The sequence below is a fragment of the Eleutherodactylus coqui genome, chromosome 10 (genome assembly GCF_035609145.1).
Source record: "Eleutherodactylus coqui strain aEleCoq1 chromosome 10, aEleCoq1.hap1, whole genome shotgun sequence".
Classification (NCBI taxonomy): Eukaryota; Metazoa; Chordata; class Amphibia; order Anura; family Eleutherodactylidae; genus Eleutherodactylus; species Eleutherodactylus coqui.
In genome coordinates, this window is record NC_089846.1 from 84,509,451 (window position 1) to 84,534,331 (window position 24,881).

The 24,881-nt window shown below is 40.7% G+C and overlaps 1 protein-coding gene across 5 annotated transcripts in view; it reads right to left on the reverse strand.

Moving 5' to 3' along the window:
- The window catches only part of PCDH19 (protocadherin 19), a 193,254-nt gene that overhangs the window by 84,671 nt on the left and 83,702 nt on the right, over positions 1-24,881 (reverse strand). For 4 of the 5 annotated variants that reach the window (XM_066581431.1, XM_066581430.1, XM_066581429.1 and 1 more), the window contains exon 3: positions 2,868-2,926. The exons of the other annotated variant lie outside the window; for it this stretch is intronic. In XM_066581431.1, the coding sequence (XP_066437528.1) occupies positions 2,868-2,926 (59 nt within the window). The remainder of the gene's footprint in view (positions 1-2,867; positions 2,927-24,881) is intronic. 5 annotated transcript variants of the gene reach the window in all.

Here is a 24,881-nt window from a genome sequence, read left to right on the forward strand (position 1 = left end):
ACCAATAAACCATGTCCGCCTGCTATTCATAGGCACAAACGGCGAAAACAACGCATCGCGATGATCATTTGGCCAGCAATTACGCCGCGGCATCTGCCTTTTCTCCCTTGACCCCTTACTGTCAATTTCTTCATCCTTATTCTTTATCAGAACATTCTGCGAGTTGTAGTTCAACAACAATAGGCTATTGAAGGTTTTGGCAAAGTGCTGTGCTCTCCTCATATGATATGTCAAGGGTTAAAAGGAAACAATGTATTCTCTGCGATGAACAGTTACAAAGTAACAAACATCAGTGAAGAATTAAAGGGATCCTGTCACTATGACAGACTTCATATATTAAGGGGTTGTTCTGGAATTACAAGTTAGTTATTCTCTACTTGGTGATCTCTGGGGGTCTCCCTTTTGAAGCCTCCACTGATCTTAAGATTGGGGGTTCCATGTCCCCAGCAGTGATGAGGAGACTGAATGGATCGCTGGTCGTAGCGGCCTGTGGATAGGGGGTGACTTGCAATTGTGGTACAACCCTTTAAGTATCTTAAATGGGCATTCCAATAGCATTAAAGGGGGTGTCCAGTTAAAAATTTGGTTTGTAATATTAGAGCCAAATGAGTGAAAAGAATGAAACAAAGGGTACTTACCCATCCTCAGGCCCTGCACTGCAGCTCTGTGACTTTCTCTGTACCTGTTGACAGCAGACGTCAGGTGACCGCAGCCTACCAATCAGAGACTGCAGCGTCACCACCCATCTATCTGGCATCAGCACACACATGCAGGACACCATGATGCCAGGGGTTTGAAACATGATGCTGCGGCCTCTTATTGGCAGGCAGCAGTCACTTGACTTCCACTGTTAACAGATAACAGGGAATATCACATGGCTGCAGGTAAGTTTCCATTATTTTATTGTTTTCACTCATTTGGTTTCAATTGTAAAACTGAATTTGTAATTGGACCCCTTCTTTAAGTTATACCCTATCTATTGGATAATAGATAGCTAGGTGGTCAGTGGACGTCCAACTGGGCCCACCACCAATCGCCTGAACAGGGGGTCTCCTACTCTTCTGACAGGATGGCATTGATTTCAGTAGGAACACCAGGGATTGCCAAGCACTTGAAATCAGCTATTTTTGGCATTCCCATTTAAACCAAGCATGTGCACTACTTCATCTTCATTCATTTTACCAGTCTATTAGGAGGATATGGAGCCCCTGTTTTGGTAATCAGTGGGGGTTCCAGCGGTCAGATCCCACCAATCACCCAGTCGTCCTCTATCCTTTGGATAGGGGATAACTCAATCTTACCAGAATACCCCTTTAATGCAATACACAAAGGCCACGTTCACATGGCATAGTTTTCATACGCACTCCACACCATAATCGGCATTGGAATCCACGTCATTTTATCATCCCAACTGACTTTAATGGAAATCCGTTCCGTAATCTACACAACACAGATTTTTCCATGCACAGATTGAAGATCTGAGCCATGGAAAAAAACAACTTACATGTCAATTCTTGATGTAAGCCATATAAGGTGGCTGCATGCAGATTTGCACCATTGGATGGGGCTAAATCTGCATGCAAATCTGTGGATTTCATTTGTGGATTTTGTGGAAGATCCATGTGGGAAAAATCAGATGCAGGTCTTCCACTTGTACTACCAGGTGAATATGTCCTTGGGGCGATTCACATGAGACAGAATGTTCCCCAGCATGCTGAAGAATATTGCGCCATGCTAAAAATGTCCACCAAAATCTGTAAGTGGATTTTAATGGCAGGAATCTGCTGGCAATTGTGCATCAAAATCAATTTTTAGGTTTGCAGATTTTTACAGCAGAATATTCCGCAGCGCCCTACAGAATATTCTGTCCGGTGTGAAAGTCGCCTTTATAGTGTTGTAGTAACTTTATTGTACCCATTAAATGACAACCAAATTGGGGTTGAAAAGAAAAGCACATTTTGGCTCTGCAATACTGACTTAAGTTCCTTTCCTTAAAGTGATTGTCCAGTCTTAGGAAAACATGGCTGCTTTGAAACACAGCACCACCCTTGGATTGCAGCTCTGCTGTCATTCACTGATTTCTGCAGAAAGCAGATATCTCTGTTTCAAATAATGGTGTTGATGTCTAAAGGAAGCAGATGGCTCTATTCTCCATTACAGAGGTCAGGATTGGTATTACAGGCCTGGCTTGCATTGAAGTGAATGGAAACTTGAACTGCAATACCAAGCCTGGCCACTGCAGTAGGAACAGAGCCATCTGCTTCTTGTAGAAATCAACACCATTATTTGAACACACTGACCCAATGAATATCTGATTGGCGGGCGTCCCGGATGGCAGATCTCTGGTATTCTATTATTGATGGTGTCTTTTGCTAATAGGCCATCAGTAGTTTACAACTGAACAACCCTCTAAGAAATTTCCTGTAACAATTACAAAATAAACATTAGGTGCAGTGTATGCAGCTCCCTTCATTCTTAGGCCCTGTTCCCATTTTGTAATAGTCAATTATGGCAGTTTTGCGGGAACTGCGGCGATAACTAGCACTGCATCCACCACCGGTGATGCTAATAATTGGGACCTGTTCATAGTCAGAAGTTTATGGAGTAATTTTGGGATCATTCTATATTACCCTTTTAGTGTATTATGAATGCAGAGTGTGTCGCGGGACAATAAGTGAAGCTTTCAGCGCCACTTTGTAGCACGGACACTTTAGTACCTCACCTCCATTATTGGTTTGTGAGTTTACAAAAAAAATACCTAATGGAGCAACAAGAATATGTTAGCATTGAGAAAAGTCATTGTGAGATGCTGCAACAGCAGCTGGAGAAAGAATCGATTTTCAGAAGCAATGAAAGGAGATCCGTACCTTTTAATCAGATGTGCTCGGCTGTTCACATAGTTTGTATCGAATGAATAGTTCTCAGTCTGAAAGAGAAGAGCAGAGGAAGGGGTTAGATCCTGACATAATGCAGTCTCATCCAGAGGCTTAAGATGACAAAGACTGAAGAGGGAGGCTGAGAAATACAGGGAAAGGGAAAGAAGGGCCTGAAAAGTAGAGAGAAAGACTGAGAAGTGAAAGGGGAGAGAGTGAGAGACATGGAAAAGAAGAGGGGAAGAGAAATATAGAGAAAGAGGAAGAAATAGATAGACAGGCGAGAAAAAGATATACAGAACAGAAGGGAACAGAAGAGGAGAGGGAAAGAGAAGGAGCGAAAGAGAGAAATGGAGAAAGAGGAAGTAGGAGAGATACAGGGGGTGAGAGAAAGAGGGAAAGAGATATACTAGGTGAGAGAAAGTGGGAAATAGAGAAAAGAAGAGAGGGAAGAGAAGTGGAGAGAGAGAAGGAGAGAGAGAGAGAGAGAGAGAGAGGAAGAGTTGAAAAGCAGGGTAGAAAGTCAAGATTAGAGGAAGGGAGAGAATGAAGAGAAGGGAGAGAGTTAAAATGGGAAAATAGTGTGAATACTAGGAGGGGAAAGGGAGAAAGAACAAGAGAGAGAAGGGGAAGAGGAAGAGAAAAGAGAGAGGAAAGAAAAGGAGAAAAGAATAAGGACTAGAAGTTGAGAGAGAAAGAGGGGGAAGAGAAGAGATAGGTGAGAGGAGAAAGAGGGAAAGAGAAGGGGGAGAGGGGAGAAAGTGACAAAGAGAAGTTGAAATAATTAAAAAAGTGAAGGAAGCAGGGGAGATAGAAAGAGAAATAAGAAGAAAGAAGAGATAAAGGGAGAAAAGACAGGGAGAAACAAAAGGAAAGAGACAGAAGAAAGGAGAGAGATAGAGAAGAAAGAAAGAGGGGAAGAAGTTGGAGTAATAAAGGAATGGGAGAGGGAGAAAAAAAAGGGAAAGAGGAGGAAAGAGGGTAAAGTTGAGAGACACAAACAAAAAAATAGGAGAGAGAGAATGAGAAAGTCCAGAGAGAGGAGAGAGAAGGGGACGAAGGAGGGGGAACCTTTCAGATTCTGAATGTGAGATAAAATGTGACATTACAAATTTTGTTGCTCCAGAAATAAGACAAAGAATCAGGAAAATGCATAGACATGACAGTTCATTAAACCTGCTATCTCTGGAGATTTCACTTCTCTACACAAACATTCCCTGCATCAATGTCAGCTCTTTGTTTCTCTTACATGATTTTGAGTTACATCAGGTATTCAACAGCAATCACACCAAGAGCTGCATTCCCAATTCTGCTGTCTTCTTCTTTTGGCCTGCTATCTCTCTCCTCACAATGTCCTGTATAGTCATCTACATTAATCTCCTGTACACATTCTAAAGTATGCAAAGAGCTACATGTACACTGCTTTTAATGCAGCTCTGGTTGTGATTGGAGTGTAAGAGAAGATATAACTCAATAGCAAGATACAAGGTAAAAGAAAAGTTAAAAAGTAACGTAAAACAATCACATCTGGCATTAGACACATACACTACAATATACAATTGCAAAGAATGCAAAACCAAAAGTGCAGACATTTTAAACTTTTGTTATGTATTTTTCAAGTTTTTTTACTTTTTCTTTGAAGTTCTGCTTTTACTGCTGTGTGTTAATATTTTCCTCAGTTGACAGAACATTTTCCTATTAGTAAGCCGCGTTTGCTGCAGCGGCATCTGGCAGATGTGAAATGTTCACACAGCACTGCTGGCAGGTAGGCTGCAGGACGCAGGAGAGGACAGGTATGGCCTGCATTAACCTTGTCAGTGGCCTGTGCAGAGACTAAAAGTGTCATTTTTCCAGCAGATCTCAAGCAACCAGCATGAACCCACCCTGCGCTGGTGGCGGTGGGTCCAGGGTCGAGCTCCAGCACTGTTACTGCCAGTCACTGCTGCTAAGAAAACACATGGGTCCGCCGACATAAGGGCTCAGTGCAACACGTTCTGTCACTCCCAAACTGTGCACTTGGCTGATTAGAGAAATTATTTACTGCAGTTCTTAAAGAAGACCTGTCACTAGATGAAGCCAGCATGGCTCGGCCGCCACGGCCCTGCTAACTCTATGCTTGTGTCTTTTTCCATACTTGCCTCCCTTTGCTCATACAGACTCTTCCCAGGTCCAGTCCGTGGTGCTTCCAATATGTCAAATGGACATCCCCCACCACTCTTAATGGGTGGCGTTGAACTTGACTGATAGCGAGCAATGGGAAGCGCCAATTGACACATTGAAAGTGCCAGGAGCCAGACCGTAAAAGGGCCCATGTGGACAACGAGAGATACATATGAAAAATAAGGGGATAGAGTCAGTAGGATGCGACTGCAGAGCTATGCAGCAATCCACACTGACTTCATCCAGTGACAGGTGGCTGCCGTGCACTGGCTGCAATTAGGAAATAGGTTGTGAGTGACGTCACAATGTCACCCCTGGCCCATGTGACTGCATCCTTGGTGCATTCACCCTTTCATTCGGGCTGGGCACCAACCTGTGAAAATCTTCCTATAGTGTAAGAGCTGATTGGTCAGCAGGTTGCCCTTAGCTGATCAGTAAGTCATAGTGGAGGTGTATTTATTTTAGCCCCGCCTCTATATGGGTGCTGGTTATTGTCCTGCCTGAGGTCTTCTGTCAGTTAAGTACCAATGATTATTCAGACTTTATTTGGGGCTTATTCACTTTGGCCTAGTTCTGCTTTTTACTACCTCCTAGATTCCTGACGGGGTATAGCCCCTATCCGTCCAGGTCTGCAACACCGAAGTTAGTTAGGAATAGCTTCCACTTCCCCATATTTCTGTTACCGTTATTTGCCCTATTTTGTGTCCCCCGTGTTTTGGTAATAATAAATATGTCTATATTTGTCCCCATTGGACAATATTTACGCCTTCATCTGACGTTTCCGTGACATCCATTAGGCGGCACCCTGTACAAAAATAACACAAGTCCTCTTTGAAGGGCTGTTCCAGAAGCCTCCTTAGACTGAAGCATTGCTCATTGCTGACAGTTACCAGATCTGAGTGTATAGCAGACCAGAGTGTATATCAGACAGATATAATGAGGCAAAATGAGCCTCAAATGAGCAAAACAGGCAAAATGAGCAATAACAAAACTAAATAAGGGAGAAATCTAACCCTAATGTACTAATACAGGAAAGTCCTTCCTAAAGCAGGGCGATCGCACTGACAAGGGCAGCCACATATCCAGAATCTGGGGGATTCTTAGACATTCACTAGATGGATAAGAGGTGACAATGGACAGTTGTTAATAGCAATTGTCACATCAGTAAAAGAAGCAGATGTAACACCACAAGTCAAGTATGAACAGAACACCAGGCACTTATCTGAATGTAAGGTGACACCAGGGAGATGAGGACTGAACCAGAACTTCACCAAGAGAGAGATAACTGGTGCCCTTTGAGAGAAGGGGCCAGAATTTATATACTATAACAGTGGCTGATTAGCTGGCTGGGGACAACACCTGCCTGACGATCAATCAGACCAGAAACCATCAGATGGACTGGCCCATGCTGAATGACAGGGCACACGCACAAGCAGCACTGCCACATTTGCAGAGCTAATGTTATAATGCCAGCCCAGACCCGCTTCTGTATTTCGGACAACACTCCGTGATATTGACACGGACGGCTTGCCATGACAAGCTGATGCTGTAATGGAGGCCACTTACAGACATCATCATAGAGGTCAATAGAAGTTGTCACTCAGAATCTGTTACGTAAATTAGAAATATAAAATAGCTCAAAACTAATTGGAATTTTTCCTAATTTCAGTATTTTAGTATCACTCTGCTCCCATCACCAGCTTCTTCATCAAATCAGTTTTAGTTATTATCACATTGTTAACAGATGATGTAAACTGACAGAAACTAAGTTTGTCTAGACAAAGAAAGTAATTAGCAATGTTTTAATTTTTAAGTATAAAATTATTAAATATCTTTTTATGTTATTCAAAAGTTCTCAAAGTTGGTCCTAACTCACTAAAATATTCCACTTTAAAGTGAAATTCCACCTTAACGATCAGCGATGTACATGTGTGGCATTAATCCCTTTAGGGGGTAGAGAATGGGGTCTAGAGTTGAGTTGGCCTCATACCCAGTGGATGTCTGATGTCTGCAAGAGCTGACATATTCCCACATTGTCCATGAGCCCCAGTCATGTCCATTTAACTACTAGATGTCATGGTCAATGCTGAACACTGTATCTAAGTTGCTGTCGCCCCCTTGTGATGTGATCACATGGTGCCGGTGGGTGTCATGGTAGCCTGGTTTCTTATAAAGACATCTAGGCTTGCCATGGATTATAATTAGAGTTCAATTCACATGAAAACTGGCAGGTCCTTAGTATATGATCGGTGAGGACCCGCCACTTAGGTCCCTGCTGAATCAACTGATCGCCATAAATCTGGGTGGCAGGTCCCTGACAATCATCTATTGATGATCTGGTCATTAATAGAAAGAATTTTAAAAACTCTTGGATACCCATTTACGTTAACAAAATGTTAGAAAAAGCATTTGAAAAAAGTTAAACATTTTAAATTTAAAAAAAAAATTGTTTCCTAAAAATTCATACAAATAAAGAAAAAAACAAAAAACAATTGATTTAGCTGCATCCATAAAAGTCCGAATTATTAAAATATTGTAATTTTCAGCCTGGAATGCTAATTTTTTTTTTTTTAATTTAGTAAAAATAAAACTCAAAAGACAATGATGCAATTATTATTATTATTATTTTTTTTTTTTGCCTCACTAAATCTTTTATTTTTATTTTCCTATCTTCTGGATAGGTCATCAATAGTAGAGCAGTAGGTGTCCTGGGATCCCTGCTGGGCCAGTGTACTTGAAAACTGAGCTGTTTTCTACAAGAAGCAGACAGCTCCTTTCTCACTGCAGTGGCCATGATAGGTATTACAGGCAAAGTTAATAATAATAATCTTTATTTGTATAGTGCCAACTCATTCCGCAGCATTGAAAAAAAATGTGATTGTTCTCAGCAAGAGAAACGACGTAATCTTGTAGATATGATACCTTTTAATGGCTAACAAAAATACATGATGTAATAATAGCGAGCTTCCGAACCGACGCAGGGTTCTTCTTCAGGCTTATGGATTGGATCTGAAGAGGCATGCATATTTATACATACTCATAACATACATACTTATGACAAGGCACAGATATGGATGTGATTGGTTCGCACTTAAAAGGAATTCTGCAACAGCAAACAAACTTTTTTTTAATTTTTTTTATTTTGTCTAGGCACTGATAGCGAAGTGAAAGTTTTATGGTCCCTAAATTACTGTTGGAGGGGGGAAAAGTCAGCAGGCTTGAATTGCTACAAGATACTTTTCCCCCCTCCAACAGTAATTTAGGGACCATAAAACTTTCACTTCGCTATCAGTGCCTAGACAAAAAAAAAAAAAAGTTTGTTTGCTGTTGCAGAATTCCTTTTAAGTGCAAACCAATTACATCCATATCTGTGCCTTGTCATAAGTATGTATGTTATGAGTATGTATAAATATGCATGCCTCTTCAGATCCAATCCATTTAAGCCTGAAGAAGAACCCTGCGTCGGTTCGGAAGCTCGCTATTATTACATCATGTATTTTTGTTAGCCATTAAAAGGTATCATATCTACAAGATTACGTCATTTCTCTTGCTGAGAACAATCACATTTTGCTCTACTGGCTAACACGGTACCAGATCTTTGTTTGCAGCATTGAAATACATGGAAACTTTGCCTGTAATACCAAACCTGGCCACTGCAGTGAGAAAGGAGCTGCTCATCTCCTGTAGAAATCAACACAATGCATGAACACACTGGCCTGATGAACAGCTGATCCGAGGCTAACTTGGGCGACAGACAGCCACCAATCTACTATTGATGACTTACCCTAAATCTAGGCCATCAATAGTTTACACTGGGGCAACCCTTTTAAAAAACAAAAATCAATGGTATTCTATGAGCTAATGCTTGTAACCAGCAAAGTGAATACTCTCATCATTATTGCAGGTTTGGTATTAATATATGCCCTCTCAACTTATAACATCACAACTTTCATCCAGGCATTGACTATAGCTCTACCTCCTGAACCCTAGAATGTCCATATGATCACAGTATGGCAGCCCCCAAGACACCTCGATACCCTTTACTGAACAGGTGAATCCTTGATAGGCTTTTAAATATACGGGAAGGGCAATCAATGTCTAATGCTTTTAAGGTGATCTTAACAGCATATGACTGGTATCAATTATGTATTAACCCCTAAGTGGACAGGAACCAACCTTCTTGAGCAACCATCGTAACTTCTGTCAGCCTCCTACAGAATGCATGCTACCATTCTATCATACACAGTAATATCCCAATATTCTATGTGATGATCGGAGTTATTGACGTAGGGCTGTAGGCGTCCATCATCCTGAAGAACAAGCTGACTCACTATGAATTTACACTTCAAAGTCTCCAACACATGATACATTTATGAGCTTGTTTCCTAGCTCTGGTTTATTTCATTGACACATGGAAGTCATTGACTAAACCTTAACGGATGACGCACCTACAAGAGTGTTGTATAAAGTAAGTATAAATACATTGATGATCTCACTGCTCTGAGCAATGAATTGAGAACATGTTAAGATGTTTAAGAATCCCTCTGGGATAACGAGTTGTGGTTTACATCAAATACTGCTCATATTTTCCATATTGTGAACATACTAAAGAGATGTCATCAAAAAATGGCGGAATGTATAAATCAAGTTTAATGTTAAACATATTTTTAGGAATTATTAGTGATTTTTTTTTGTTGAATTTTCAGTGTCATGATTTATATTTAAAGGGGCATTCCAGGACTTCACTAACTTTCATTATTGATGACTGACAGGTCAGCTGATTCCTGATGCCGCTGTCACTATGGTCAGCGCAGGAAGCACTGACCATAGTGCAGAAGCCCAGTTTGGTATTGCAGGTGCAGCTCCCAACAATACAGAAACATAGCAAAGTCCTGGAATATCCCTTTAAAAAAATCTGAAAATCCTGCAGTTCTCACATTGAGCACTAAGCCTAATAATGGCCTGGCACTTACTGTTCTGTAGAGAAAAAGCAGTCATTTCATTATCATCACAGGCAGGATTACACTGAGAGTTGAAATCTATATATAGACAACATAGATCCACCATTCACAATAGGTGATGTCACAGCTCACCTCCTCCCCCTCCCTGCACAATGACCACAAAGCCTAATAATAGCCCAACACTTCCTGTTTGGTAGAGAAAACATTTCAGCTGTAATCTCATTATTACTGCAGACATGATTGCAATTGGAGGTGATACCTATATATAGTTAACACAGATCCACCATTCACAATAGATGAACAATCACTGAAAATGGCCATATACTTATTGATACAGGTGGGCAGATATGTGCACCACCTCAGCATACAGGCAGCCAAATGCCAAATGAGGGAGCCAGTTACACCTGTGGAGGACACCGATGAGACAGCCACTCACACAGCCTCCTAAAATTGTAAGTAGGTGGCTGCGTAGTGTATACTACTACACAGAGTAGTAAATACAGGGTGACAGACCTTCTGATACATGTAGTGCACCATGCAGGCTAGCAACCTATTAGTGACGCCATATCAGTTTGATGGGTTGCCCTGCACCCCAAAAAGTGAACCACATTGGTACTGCCACGCCAGGCTCCCCCGGCATCTGGAAGCCACACTGCATGTGAATAATAAATGTGAGGTATTAGATGGATTTGGGCCAAAATACTTGAGCTCACAAGCCAATCGTCAAGGCTGCTCACATTTTGTGAGTCCCTACGCTAACATAAATGTATCACAGAGAGGGGAATAAAAAAAAAAAAAACAATCACTAAGAATGGCCAGATACTTACTGACACAATTATATGGCTGTTTTCAGTGATTGTTTGCTTGTTGTTTAGATTTCCTTTCCTGTGATACATTCATAGTAGATGATTTCACAGCTTACCTTCACCCCTCCCTGCACAGGTAACAGAACGCGTCAATAATACTCTCCCATATTAAGATATATTTTTTAAAAAAAAACAGAAAAATACTTTTTTAAAAATACTTAACTACATTATTTCTCCCTGATTAGAAGTGAGTATTCCTTGGCTTTACAATATCTCCTTCATACCACAAAGTGTGAGACTGCCACAAAATGAGACATACACAAAATAAAAGGTCCCTTTTGGGAAAGCTGACTACAAAAACATAGTTCATATACCTCCCATTCAACCCAAAACAAGCCCTATTACTCCTGGAACCTTGTAAAACCACTCCCCCTTTGAGAAAGCTTATAGGACATATCCTTTTGGGAGCAAAGTATCTAATTACCAAAACATGGAAAACTGAGACTCCACCCAACCGTCTAGAACTTATCCACCTGATCTCTGAACATAGTGTATATGAAAAAATAATAGCCCTTCGTAATAACACGATCCAGAAATATAGTGAGATGTGGAACTTTTGGTTAAGCCTCTTCCCGAACTAGGGAAACAATCTATAGACCTGAAATAGAATTAGTTACAGGCCTAGTTCTACGGGCCTTACTTCCCTTCCTTCCTAACAAATACCTACTAATCCTCATACCCATCCCCCCTCTATTGCCCATCACCCTCCCTCCTTTCACCCCTTCCCTTCCACCTCCCCCCCATCCTACCCTACCAACCTATCTCTCTCTCTCTCCATGGTTATTTCTTGAATGGAAATAATTTTGTTACTACTGAAACTGTTGTTAAAGCCTTATAACATTTATTAATAGAAAAATTTATGGTCACCGTATGATCAACAACATATTCAAATCATTCAATTGAATTAGATGCATATACTGTACATGTCTTGATTCTGTAAAAGCCTTAAAGTATATATTGTAACATCTTCAAATGCTGACCAATAAAAACATATTGATTTTAAAAAAAAAACATAGTTCATATAAGAATTGTAAGTGACTGAAGGTTTTTGCAAAGATTTTTAACCGTGTTTGTCATTACGGACGGAAACTGATCACAAATGGATCACCAGAGACCACAGAGGACGGTCAATGTGACCACAGTCTGTTTCCAAACTAATTGCTTCAAATTCCCAAATGAGGCTAATTGTATTTGTGTCAATGCAGCTCCAAGTGCAAAGGTAAACCTCCATTAACATACAATTAACATTTCTGGATTGGCGAAGACTCATCCGAACGCATAAATATTGAACATTTAGCATTTTTGTTCCTGGAAACACAAAAAAAATTGAGTTGCGAGATTCTGATGTATTAAATTATGAGAAGGCCGGAGCCGCATACATCGAGATTAAATAATGCACATGATTGATGAACCGTGTGCCAAATATACACTCGTGCTACTTACAGAACTTGGGTGAAAAATTATGTTTTTTACTGTTTTAGATGACTCTAATACGCTCATATTTCTTACATTCATCTTCATTTGGCTGCTATCTGCAGATTTGACCAAAAATAGTTTAATTCTGCAGAATTTTCTACCTGTCTAATGAGTGGAAGTGACATTTTGTCATTCTGCCCATGAATAATTGCCTCCCTAGTACAAATATTTGACCTACAGCTCGTATTTGGGGTTAATTATTCTTTTCCAAACAACCTTTGAATGACACTTCCTCCAATATGTTAAAAAATTGCAGTATCTTAGGTGATTCATGATAGAACTAGAAGAAAGAGTCAACTGATAAATACATTTTTATCTGTGATAGACACTCTGATACACTATATGTTGACAAAAGCATTGGGACCCCAACAATCCAGTGCTGTCAGGCGAGGGGTGTATGCAAATCGGATGTGTGAGCACTAGGTATAAAGAGAGTATCACACAGGCATATCCCAGTAAGACACCATCAGAATACCACCAGATGTAGAAACGTAAGACTTCTAACAGGGTATGGTAGTGGGATGTCACCTGAGCAACCAATCAGTATGGACATCGCCAGGTTTTGGACCTTCTAGAGTCCACTGTTGGCCATGGTATTGGGAGATGGAGACCATCCGGTGTGTGTGGTACTGCCACGTTCAGGGAGACCTCGTAAACTGACAAAATGTAGACAGCAAAGGCTTGTACGAGCTGTGAAGGCATTACACATCGTCTGCCAAAACACTCACAGGCTACTACAGGCTATTGGAACATCCATTCCTACCAGCACTATCTATAGGGAACTGCATGCGAAGGGTTACCATGGACCAGTGGCTGCACAGAAGCCCAACATCACAGCAGTGAACGCACAGAGGCACCAGCGATGATGCTTGGAGTGTCGTTCTTGGACTGTAAATGAGTGGAAGCAAGTGTTGTGGATAGATGAATTCTCGGACACCATCTTTCAATTGGATGGCATCACTTGGACGTGATGGTTGCCTGGAGAGCAATTTCTACATGACAGCATCTTGCCAGTAGTGAAGTTTGGTGAAGGTTCTGTTATGGTGTGGGGGGTGGTTCTGCTAGGAAGCACTAGGGCCACTGCTTATACTGAAGTCCACACTAATGGGTGCAAAGACATATCGGACAATGTGGCATCATCTACCCTGTGGTATTACTCTGGTACAGCTTTGTATCCCTACCAGCATGTCATACAGCACACAGTGTGGAGGCTAGGTTTGAGGAGCAGAACACTTAATTGGCTGGCCCAAAATCTGGATCTGAACCCTGAACATTTTTGGGACAAACTAGAAAGCCATATTCCTGAGCACCCAACATACCCATCACCCCCCACATAACTATCTGAAGCTCTCCTGGAGCAATGGAGACAAATCCCTCCACACATCTATGGGAATTAGGTGGAAACCATGCCTAAGAGGGTTACTGCAGTCATTGAGGTCAAAGGCGGCCCAATACTGAATTTAAAAAATGTGAAAAATATCCAATTTCATGACCGTCTATGTGCATCTCAATACTTCTGTCAGCATAATCTAGTAGCTCAGGGCTCTGGCTTTTTCCATGTAGATGTATCCAAAACTCTTGAGACAATATCTATGAATCCAGAAAGTAGTCAGAGCTCAGAATTTTTAGATTACTACAGCAACATCTTAGTCCTCTGAGATACGGTCTCAGATCACATAGGTAAAATCTTACTTTCTCATTTCTCAGATCTCATTTTAATAGACCACTGATATGTTTTCCTATGAAGGTGGGGAAAGAAGCTGTCTGGATGGTTATCCAAGCTTGTCAAAATCTACAGTATATGACCCACCAAGACTCTCCTGTGAGATAATTTTTCAATACTGTAATATAGCAAAAAAATGAGAAAAGTGAGAGCTCTGACTACTTAGGACACTGACAAAATATTTTAATGATGAGATAATGACTCAGAGCTTCAAAAATTTGTCGTATTTTCCAAATATCAGAGAAGTAGATGCAACCAAACCCTTGAGACAATAGCTATGAGCCCAGAAAACAGTCAGAGCCCAGAAGTTTTAGATTACTACAGCAACATTTCAGTCCTCTGAGATAAGATCTCAGAGCACATAGGCAAAGTCTTAGTTTCCTCAGGGCTCCGAAAAAAGTCAGAACTAATTTAAGTACATTATAGATATTTAATCCTATGGAGGATGGAGAGCGGCTGTTAGAAAGTGAGAGCTCAAACTACGTAGAACACTGATATATTATGTCAGTGCCGAGATAACTCAGAGCTTCAAAATAACACTTTCCATAGGACACGATGCAACCAAAACCCTTGAGGCGATAGCTCTGAGCCCAGAAAATAGTAGGAGCCCAAACTTTTTAGATCACCACAACAACATTTCAGTTGTCTGAGTGAGATAGGGTCTCATTGGCCCAAAGTCCAGATCTCACTTAGATGGGATCTCAGAGCACATAGGCAAAAACTATCTCAGGGCTCTTGAATAAAAAAAAAGTCAGAACTAATCTAACTACATCATGGATATTTATTCCTACAGCGCCAGGTAAAAAAAGTTTTTAAAAAGTGAGAGCGTGGACTATTTAGAACACTGATATATTATGTCAGTGCCGAGATAGCAACTCAGAGCTTCAAAATAATATTTAGCATTTTCCATATTGCAGACGTTCATGCAACCAGAACTATATTTTTTTACATTATGCATGGAAATAAGTGATTTCCTCAAGCAATTTTATTTACAGCATCTTAGATTCTGGTGAATAAAATGGAATAAATAAAAAAAATAAAACCAAAAAGAAAAAAAAAACACAGGAACAATATTTCAAAATGCAGGCAAGCGGCCAGAGAAAGCAGGCAATTTCCAGCTGTAAAGCCATCCTTCATTTACACAAGCATATCCCTCTCTCAGTTCATCATAACTGGATATAATTCATTTATCAAATTAATACCTCATTTGTAAAAAATAAATAAAAGCCTGAAAAAAATTTGCAGCTGCTTCCACTTAGAAAAAGGGAAAAAAAAAATATGATCCATCGACGGTTAATAAATTCAGCAAATGCATCAACAAGTCTGAAGCCGAGATAATCAGACACTGGAGGGTGGAAGGAGACGCGCAGACACACTGCAGAGCCGCAGATCGGGCTTATTAATCTAAAAATCAAAGTGTGACCACTGATGGGGAGGAGGCTGCTGAGCCGAGATAATAAAGCAGAGCAAACGCTGCTTAAGAGTGACCTTTCCTGAAATACAATATCTAATTTACCAAATAGCGGCTTCCTTGTGAGTAGCATGTTATCCTGTTAAAGCCCAGGGAGTTGGGATAACCCCGCGCAGCGCCGTTATTACTTTCCCCCGGTAATTAGTGCAAACAATGTTGTGCGGGATTTTGTATCTGCAAAGAGAAGGCAACTCCTCGGTGTAATGCTTGAGTCTGGGCATCTGATAAAATGGCTCTCGGCACAAAGACATCCATTGGGAACACAAGGGAGACTCAAAATGCCTTGCAAAGCCTTATCGCCCCTCCAACTTATATAGTATAAATGTAGGCTTCCGCACCGTGCCATTCTTTCATGTCCAAATACAAGATTCAAGCATCTCTATTGTAACTCACAATATTCCTTTAGAGTATCACAGCGTATTGATCATCTGTGTGCAAAATGTAACGGCTTGAGTTTAATAAAACATGACAACGCGTTTCGGTCTCTTTATTAGGCCATGTTCGATATTGTCTACTGTACTATCTATGGTATTAAACCAATGCATAGACAGGATGTAGCACATTTAATGGCTTGTTTGTAGGCACCTAATGGGAGGACTAAGCTGGTTTCGAAACGCGTAGTCTTGAAATATTCAATCAATGCTTTTTTACTTTTATTTGGTCTTCGAAATCTGCCGATGCAGAAGGAATTTGGCACTGAATGACTATTTGGGTCATTATATCTAAATATCTGCAGAAAATTATCTTGTTTTCATCAGATTGTTCGTAAGACGTTCCTTTTAAAATATATTTAATCTGCTTCTGTATATATCTGATCAGCAAAGTCATAAATAGGAAACACGTGTCTAGAACTCATCTATTAAGGGGTCATGAGACATTTTGTTGGTCGATATTTTTTTTTCTTTTGAATCCTTGGACAAAAACAATTTTTGCTTTTTCATTTTTGTTTTTTCATCCCTACCTCTACAAAGCTATAATCTTTTGTAAAAGAAAAGGTCAATAAAAGATATGAGGACATGTTTGTGGCACAAGTTGTGTTTTTCAAGGGTATCATTAAAGTTCCATAAAATGTGTTTTAAAACTTTTACACATTTCTTAAGTGAGGTGAAATGGAAATAAAGTGCAACTGCGCCATTTTCAGAGGAGGATCATTGTTACGGAGTTCACGATGTGGTAAAAATAATTAGCTTTATTCTGTAGGTCATTACAGTTAGGGGGATACCAAATCTTCACACTTTTTATTATAATGCTTTACCAGTTTTTGAAAAATCCCAAACTTTTTTACATTTGCTTTTTCTCACCACACCATGTCATCATCTTTTAGATTTTTCCATCGATGAAACTTGTGAGGTTTTACTTATTTCTATTTTTTTTTGCAAGGGAAGCTGTGGAGTTTTTAAATATCTTTTTGAAGTGCATACAATTTTTTGATAATTTGTATTCAATTTTTACAGAAAACGGAGGTGACATAAAATCCCATAATTCTACACCATTCATAGTGAAAAATAATGTTTTATTCTATCAGTTTGGATTTTTTTGAGCAATTACAATTATGTTATATTTTTTTTAGTGCTTCAATTTTCTAAGTTAAAATGTTATGTTGAAAAACTTTAATATTTATTTTCCTTCATATTTTTTAACTTTTTAACCAGGGCATGCTTGGAGGCCTCCACCAGACCTCTGGCTGCCATGGCAACCAAATGGCACCCCGCAATTGCATCGCGGGGTGTCTGTTTGGCTATAAAAGGAGACCCTACCCTATATCTAAGTGTTTAAAGGTGGTGCTCAGCATTGACTGTGCATCCAAACAATTAAACGGTCTTGATCAGAGTTATCTCAAACCCTGACCATTAAAACTGTGTGTCAACTGTGTTGATCATTACTCTTCTACTGGGCCAATTTTCCACATAAACAGATCATAACTAGTGTAAGACTACAATCTGGACCCAACCACATAAGAAATAAAGATCGGGGGGGGGGGGGGGCGCACATTATATACTGTCATATTGTGCCCTACAGTAGCATTGGACCTCAATCACACATGACCTTTCAAGGTGAGCGGATAACCATCAGGTGGTGTCTTGTTTTTGTCTTGGTGGGAACTACCAACTGCCCAATGTCCAGATCTAGCACACTATGTAGGACCATGTCTTCACTTGCCGTTCCAGACCCGTAGAGTTCCTGCACATTTGTATCACTCTTATAGAGGATGGACTGTACAACTGATTCCATACAAAATCTACTATTACACAAAATAAGCCTTGAGACTACAGAAAGCACAAAATCCTCCACATATGAAGAGTTCGTTAAAGGATGGCTTCCCCAGGAGACAAAAATAATCACATCTGCCCCAATTGAGGTGATTTGTCCACCACTGGGGCCAATTGAAAATGACAGTCATGATACAGCCTTGAGGGTTTATGAGAGCAAATCTGTTAACTTAGAAGCGAGTCTATCAGTATCAGAGGAAAATATAATGAACTAATGAAAAGTCTTTAAGCAGAAGTGATAAATCCAGAAAGAATACAGCCAGGCCGAGCGGAACACGATATAATGATGTTGCCTGGCTTGTATTAATATAGCCATTCTATATTAGTGAATAGAGAAATCTGGATTCATGAATTAACCAATAATAAGGTTTGATGTCACCGTATGATGACATCATCATGATAAGTAGAATCTAGTACACCACGGCATTATATAGGATTTGTATGAATTAGTTCAGTCTGGAGGGATTACATCATTGACAATCATAATCTATAACTGACTTTCTATGTTACCCACCTTGATGTACTATTGTAGAGGGTGTGAGGCCTCTCATGCATAGGGGTTCGGCTGTGATTGCAACATCGAAAACTCCTATTCCTACATGAGCGGACATACATGTAAATATGGAAGTCAAGCATCACATGACGTCTCAACTATATAAATACCTACCATGGCTGCTATGGGAACCCTAGAATGTTGTGCCAAACTCAAGTTGTAAATGAAGGAAAGGGATCTGAGACACTTGTGAGGACTCCTTGTAGGAGCTAGAGAAAATGGTAAATGGGATTCAGTTCTTGAAGGTTTTATATCACCAATACTTTTTTCACAAATTAAGATTTTATTTTTTCGATTGTGGATTTTTGTATTATATTGTCTGTATGTGACTATAGGGGTGGCCAGTTAAGAGGATTTAATGATATACTTTACAGCAGCCCCATAGACAGTGGACAAAATGGTGACCCATTGACTTCTATGGGAGAGTGCTCTTTGCATACACTATGACCTGTGTCAGGAGGGCATGAGGTTAAAAGCTAAAAAAGTTTTCTATACTTAACAAAAAGTGTCAGAGTATTATTAGGCTTAGTGGTCAGTGGAAGAACTGCAGGATTTCAGGATGGTTTTTTTTTATATAAATTGTGACATTGAAAATGAAATTTGAAAAATCACCAAATTTTAAAAAAAGTGTGTAACATAAAAATTTAATTTATACAAGGTCATTTTTCATGGCACATCCCTTTAAGCTGCATAGAACTTCTCTCCTATGAGACATGAAGGAAATTGGAAGCAGAGCCAAATCCTAAAATTGCCAATGGCTCTGACTCAACTCAAATGCTTACACAAGAAGGAAGGGTAAAATATTTTCATGATCCCTCTCCATACTCCTATCCAAGGATGGGTGGTTAGTTTTGGGTTAGGGACCTCTGTATTCCAGAGTAGCCTGGCGCTGTTCTACTATTTGGGCAGCACAACTGCTGCCATTCAGTTTGATTGACAGCCATGCTATGCAAGTAGCGCAGTCAAGCCAGCAAGTCATGGTGTTGTGCTAAAGCAAGATGTGTCAGCACTGGCAATTCCGTATATCCATGGTAAAAAGGAAAAAAATTGTCCCTGCTATTATGGAAGAAGGTGACTTGCATCTTCTTAGGGTGCAGTCAAATTATAGTTGAGCAAAGTCATACAGCAGGAAGATTACCCAACAGATGTGTTCAATGGAAGACTTCAAGACTGTTTAAAGTAAAAAAAACTTTTTTTTTAGGGATGTAGTCTAAAGGACAACCTTTTGGCACCCGTTTAGACAATGGGGCCCTATGGATACATCTGTCATGTATGCAAGGACTCAACTGTGATGCACACAGAGAAATATTTTCTAAATCCTGCATTTTCTGCGACTGGTGGAGTATGATTTTCCGTGGCACTGAGTACATGAACAGACGTAAGTCCAGCAGCTTCACAGAAATGTACGCCTGGTCCCGATCAGTTTCTGGCATAAATTCTACATAAATATGTTGGTTCAGGGTGGCTGCCCCCCTCCCAACAAGCTTCGCTCACTTTTCAAAAAAACTGTGGGTCCGGTACAAGCAGAAGAAAAGTCACAAAATTTTTGAACAACTGGTCCTTTTGGTAAATGGCCACCATAGAGTTCTAATTGCACTTGGGTGTAATTGTTGATTAAGTTTCCGGATTGTTATCATTGAAACCAACATCAGAGAGCAGAATATTCTGGAAAAGATAAACCGCACCCAACAGAAAGTGGTGCTGAAGGTCACTGCAGTGCTGACACCGGGGCGGTCTCACCGCTCTGGATACAATTGTCTGGAATTTAACGACAGGGGATTTTTCCTCTAACAGTGTCAGCTATTCAGAGTTGACGTCCTCAATCCAAAGCAGCGTCTTAACAGGTCGAGGCGTCATTCGCCCTCGCTACCTTCCCGTAGAGGAAAAACAAAAGCCTCATAGCCCCAATATATGAATGCATTAGCATAATTGCATAAATTGAGCGATATAGAATTCATTACTTGTGATCTACGAGAAATGTTAATTTAGTCATAATCTATGAATGCATCAAGCTCTTTACCGGACCCGTACCATTCAGCCCTATCAGTGAACGCAGATGGAACGATCTCCTGCTTTGATACAGCCTAAATTTTATAATTTGTGCTTTTTATGTAACGCTTTTATAACGATGAGATTATCTGAGAAATTCACATCATAATGTGCTGAAAAAGTACAATGAGATAAGAACACAGAATTTTGAGGAAGAGGGAAAAAGGATTTACATAATGCAAGAATTCCATTTTTATCATGAATATTTGGCCACTAGGTGGTGCTGTTACTATCAGTGATACTTCATGTTGCTCTTAGGTTGAGGATACTTTGTAGCTTGTATTGTGTGATGTCTATTGTTACATGTTACTAAAATCATACATTCGGCTTTCTATCAAATTTCGTTGGAATGCAGATTGTATTAGTACTGTGTGTCATCTGTGGATTTACCACAAGGAAAGCTGTGACATTGTGTTAACTAAGGGGGAACTAATAGGAAAGTTAACCCTGCTACATCTCATGTATAAATACAGAGTATCTCAAAAGTGTGGAAACACTCATGCAGAATGAAAGGGGTTCGGCAGATGATGATACAATATTGCATACAAGCTGCTGGGGAAGGGTGAACCTGTTGGGCCATTTCCCCAACGTGACGGCCATTTTGAATGCCGCCATCTTGTATTCAACTCTTTTTAATATATTTATTAATGATTTGGTAGAAGGATTGAACAGTAAAATAGCAAGAAGAGCATATCAGCAGGTACAAAAGTGGGCAACTAAAGTAATAAACGGAATGCGTGGACTACAATTCAGTTTTTCCTTTCCTCCCATGTAGGTCTCAAGGCCCAACCATCATCTACATGTAGCTATACATAATATACGGTTCCAGAAGGTAAGCATACCAAAGGGTATGCGAGTGACAGGCTCAGCCAGTCCAGTGTGAAATTAGCCTGTGCAGTCAGCCCGGGTCCCCGCGGAGCAGCGTGCACCGGCCTAGTGCTCCCAAGTGGCCTTTTACTGTCTGTGGCTGAAAATGGTGGCCAACAATGTAACAAAGCGATAAAGAAGAAATATCACTTCTCCAGTAATGACACACAGCTGTAAGGAAAGCGACATCCACAGTATCGGCCTCCAGTGCGCTCACAAGAAAATCAATTTATTATTAACCCCTTCCTGCAGCGACCCTTCTTGTTTTTCTTATTTTCATTTCTTCCTCCTCACTTTCAATAAATCATAGCTTTTTTATTCTCCCGGTGACACGGAGACATGAGAGCTTTTCAATGCTGCCATTTAATGTTCCATATAATGTGATAAATTGGAAAACTTTTTAAAAATTTTGAGCGGAGAGAAACAGAAATCAAATATGACTGAAATGTAGTTTTTTTTCTTTCACGGCGCAGTAAAAATGACATATTATTTTTATTCTGTGGGTCAGTATGATTACAGCGATACCTAATTTATTTTGTTTTTTATATATAATGCTACTTAAAAAAAAAAAAAAACTGCATTCAAAAAGAAAATCACCTTCTGTCTTCATCTTTTGACCCACATAACTTTTTTATTCCCCTGTCGGTGCGGCTGTGTGAGGGCTCATTTTTGAGCGAGGTGTCCTGCAGTTTTTATTGATATTAATTTGAGGTACATAAAACTTTTTGAATGATATTTCGTTTCTTGGAGTTGGGGTGACTAACAAACTCTGGCATTGTGTTTGCTGTGTGAGATTAATAATGTGATGCTTTTACTAAACTGCATTCTAAGGGCTCAGTCAGATGGACGTTTTCATGTGCAAATTTTTGTGCGCAAAACGCATTCGTAAAACAAATTTCATGACTGCAGCCTGTGTCACACAGAAACAAACGCACTTGGCTGTGTTTGTGCGCACATAAAGTGCGCTGCCCGGATTCCTTGGATGTGAAACCCCTGGATGCTGTCACAACCAGGGATTTCACCTTTGGTCAAAAAGGCCGGCAGCAGCGGCAGCCCCATTGACATGCAGAGAAGATCACGATCCTCTGCCACATCTGTCACAGTGTCCAGTGACAAGGGGACTCCCTGCGGAGATGAAGAAATCCTCTGCCACAGCTGTCACAGCTGCGGCAGAGGTTCGCAATTCTATCCCATTGAATTAAATGGAGCCGGCACTACAGCCAGCTCCATTGAAAGCAGTGTGATGTTGGCAGCCCCTGCATTGAGTTTTTGGGGAAGAGCTTTAAATTTAGTCCCTTTCCTGAAAATCAGCCCTAAAATGTGTAAGAAATAAAAAATATATATATACTGACCTCTATGCAGCTGTCGGGACTCAGGCGCATCCAGCCTCTTCTTCTTCTGAACTGCTGTAAAGTGCTTTCAGCAGTTGGGGATTTAAAATCCCTGCCTGCTGAAAGGGCTGTCCCTGATTGGCTGAGCACTGTGACCAACCAGAGGCAGTACTCAGCTATTGAATGACAACTGAGTGCTGCCTCTGATTGGTCACAGTGCCCAGCCAATCAGAGGCAGCTCTTTTAGCAGGCGGGATTTTAAATCCATATTTAAAGCCCTTCCCCGAAAATCACTGCAGGGCTTGCGAGCAGCCTATTGCTTTCAATGGAGCCAGGTGTAGCGCCGGCTCCATTGGATTCAATGGGAGAACATTGTGCTCCTCTGCCACAGCTGTGACAGCTGTGCCAGAGGATTGCGATCTTCACTGTATGTTCTTAATGGGGTTGGCACTGCTGCCGCCGGCCCCATTGAGCACAGGGTGAAACCGCTGGATGTGACATTTTTGTGTGCAGGTAAATATCGGGCATCTGACTGCTGCCATTGAAAAGCATCGGTTCTAATAGATGCGGATCGCAAAAACAAGTAACATGCGCAGCGAACAAACGCCCGTCTGACTGAGGCCTTAAAGACACAGTACTACAACATTTTAATTGTTCTTTTTAAGTTTTGATGTGATGACTGGAAAAAAAGGATTTTTTACTATTTTTCTCTTAAGTCCAGTTTTACCAAAGTTTTGATTTAAGATTAAGTAGAAAAATGTTGCATCAACCTGGTTTAGCCTGTGATCTTGGTTCAAATCTAGGTTCGCTTTGATCTCCTGATCAAACTATTTGAACTTAGTTTAGCAGCCGAACTCCATGATGGCGGACTTGGCTCATAGCCTCATAGGGTTTTCCAGGGTGCTGAAGTCATACCCACGTTTGCTGCTGGTAGCCGCCATGCTATTACTATAGCTATGAATGCATGGAAGGTCACCTGACTACAGTCACCAATCACCGTGCTTGATAGATTTTTTCTAGGTGGGCTCAGCACAGAAATCAGCACATTGCTGTCAGAACTATGCAGCTTTGGCTGTAACTGGAGTGGAAGATATGATATAACACAAGATTAGCGCCTTGTAGGTGAAATGAAGTAAACCTCTAAGATTTCAGAAGATGACGCTGATCTCCAGGCTCTGGCTTTACAGCTGCTGTGGGGCTCCAACTCCCAGCGTGTTCTGATGACTGTTGTCGGGGCTTGCTGGGAGTTGTAATTCCCCAACATATATAGAGCCACAAGTTAGTTTATGACATTTTCTAGCTGTTTTAACCCTTTGCATGCCCCAATAAATCTGGGTCTCGGGTCGCATATATATTCTATACACCATGACGGCTCCCTTTTACTTATTCTGCACATTTTACATTCCTCTTCCTTGAGGATGTGATGAGTCTCTATACATTCTCTTTCATTCGCGGCGCACATTCGTCACGGCTGTCAAGCGGCAGTGCACCATCGAAGAAGAAAAAATGACTAAATACAAAAAAATAAAAATTTGCCGCAGGCGTCACGTGTGATTTCATTATAATGAAAATGACATTGCGTGACTGTAGCGCGCCAAGACGCTTAGCGGAGCTCGTGGTATGGCTTTATTTAGCTGGCCTGCGCTTATAGCTGGTGTCACGCCCCAAGGACCCGCCGTCATATTACTGTGGTGGGCTCACATAGATGGTGGCGCAGGAGCTCGTACTCCTCCCGCCACGGGAGAATGCAAGAATCTCTCTGTTAGAGCGCTATTAGATTGTATAGGGTTGCGGGGTTGTATAGGATTGAAGTCTCCATATATAGCAAGATTCTAAGAATGGCCAGACTTAGCTTCATGCAGCTCATACGGCTGCACAGGGTGCCCGTCACCAGGTTGGGGGTGAAGGGGACGCTCCTGGCTTTGTCTCCTCCCCTTTTCTGAGGTGCCACTATCAGTCCAATGGTGCCATCCCAATACAATCACTGCTACTCTATTTATGTTATGAGCTTGGTTCTGGTGTGGTATTTTGTATTTCTGTACTGAGCTTGGTTCCGATATTGTATCTATGTACTGAGGTAGGTTTGTGCTGTATTTATGTTATGAGCTTGGCTCTGGTACTGTACATATGTACTGAAGTTGATTGTTGCTGTATTTATGGTATCAGCTTGGTTGTGCAATTGTATTTATAAAAATATGACCTGTTGTGGTATTGTAACTGTGTGCTGAGGTTGGTTCTGGTACTGCATTTCTTATGAGCTTGATTCTGGTGCTGTATTTAT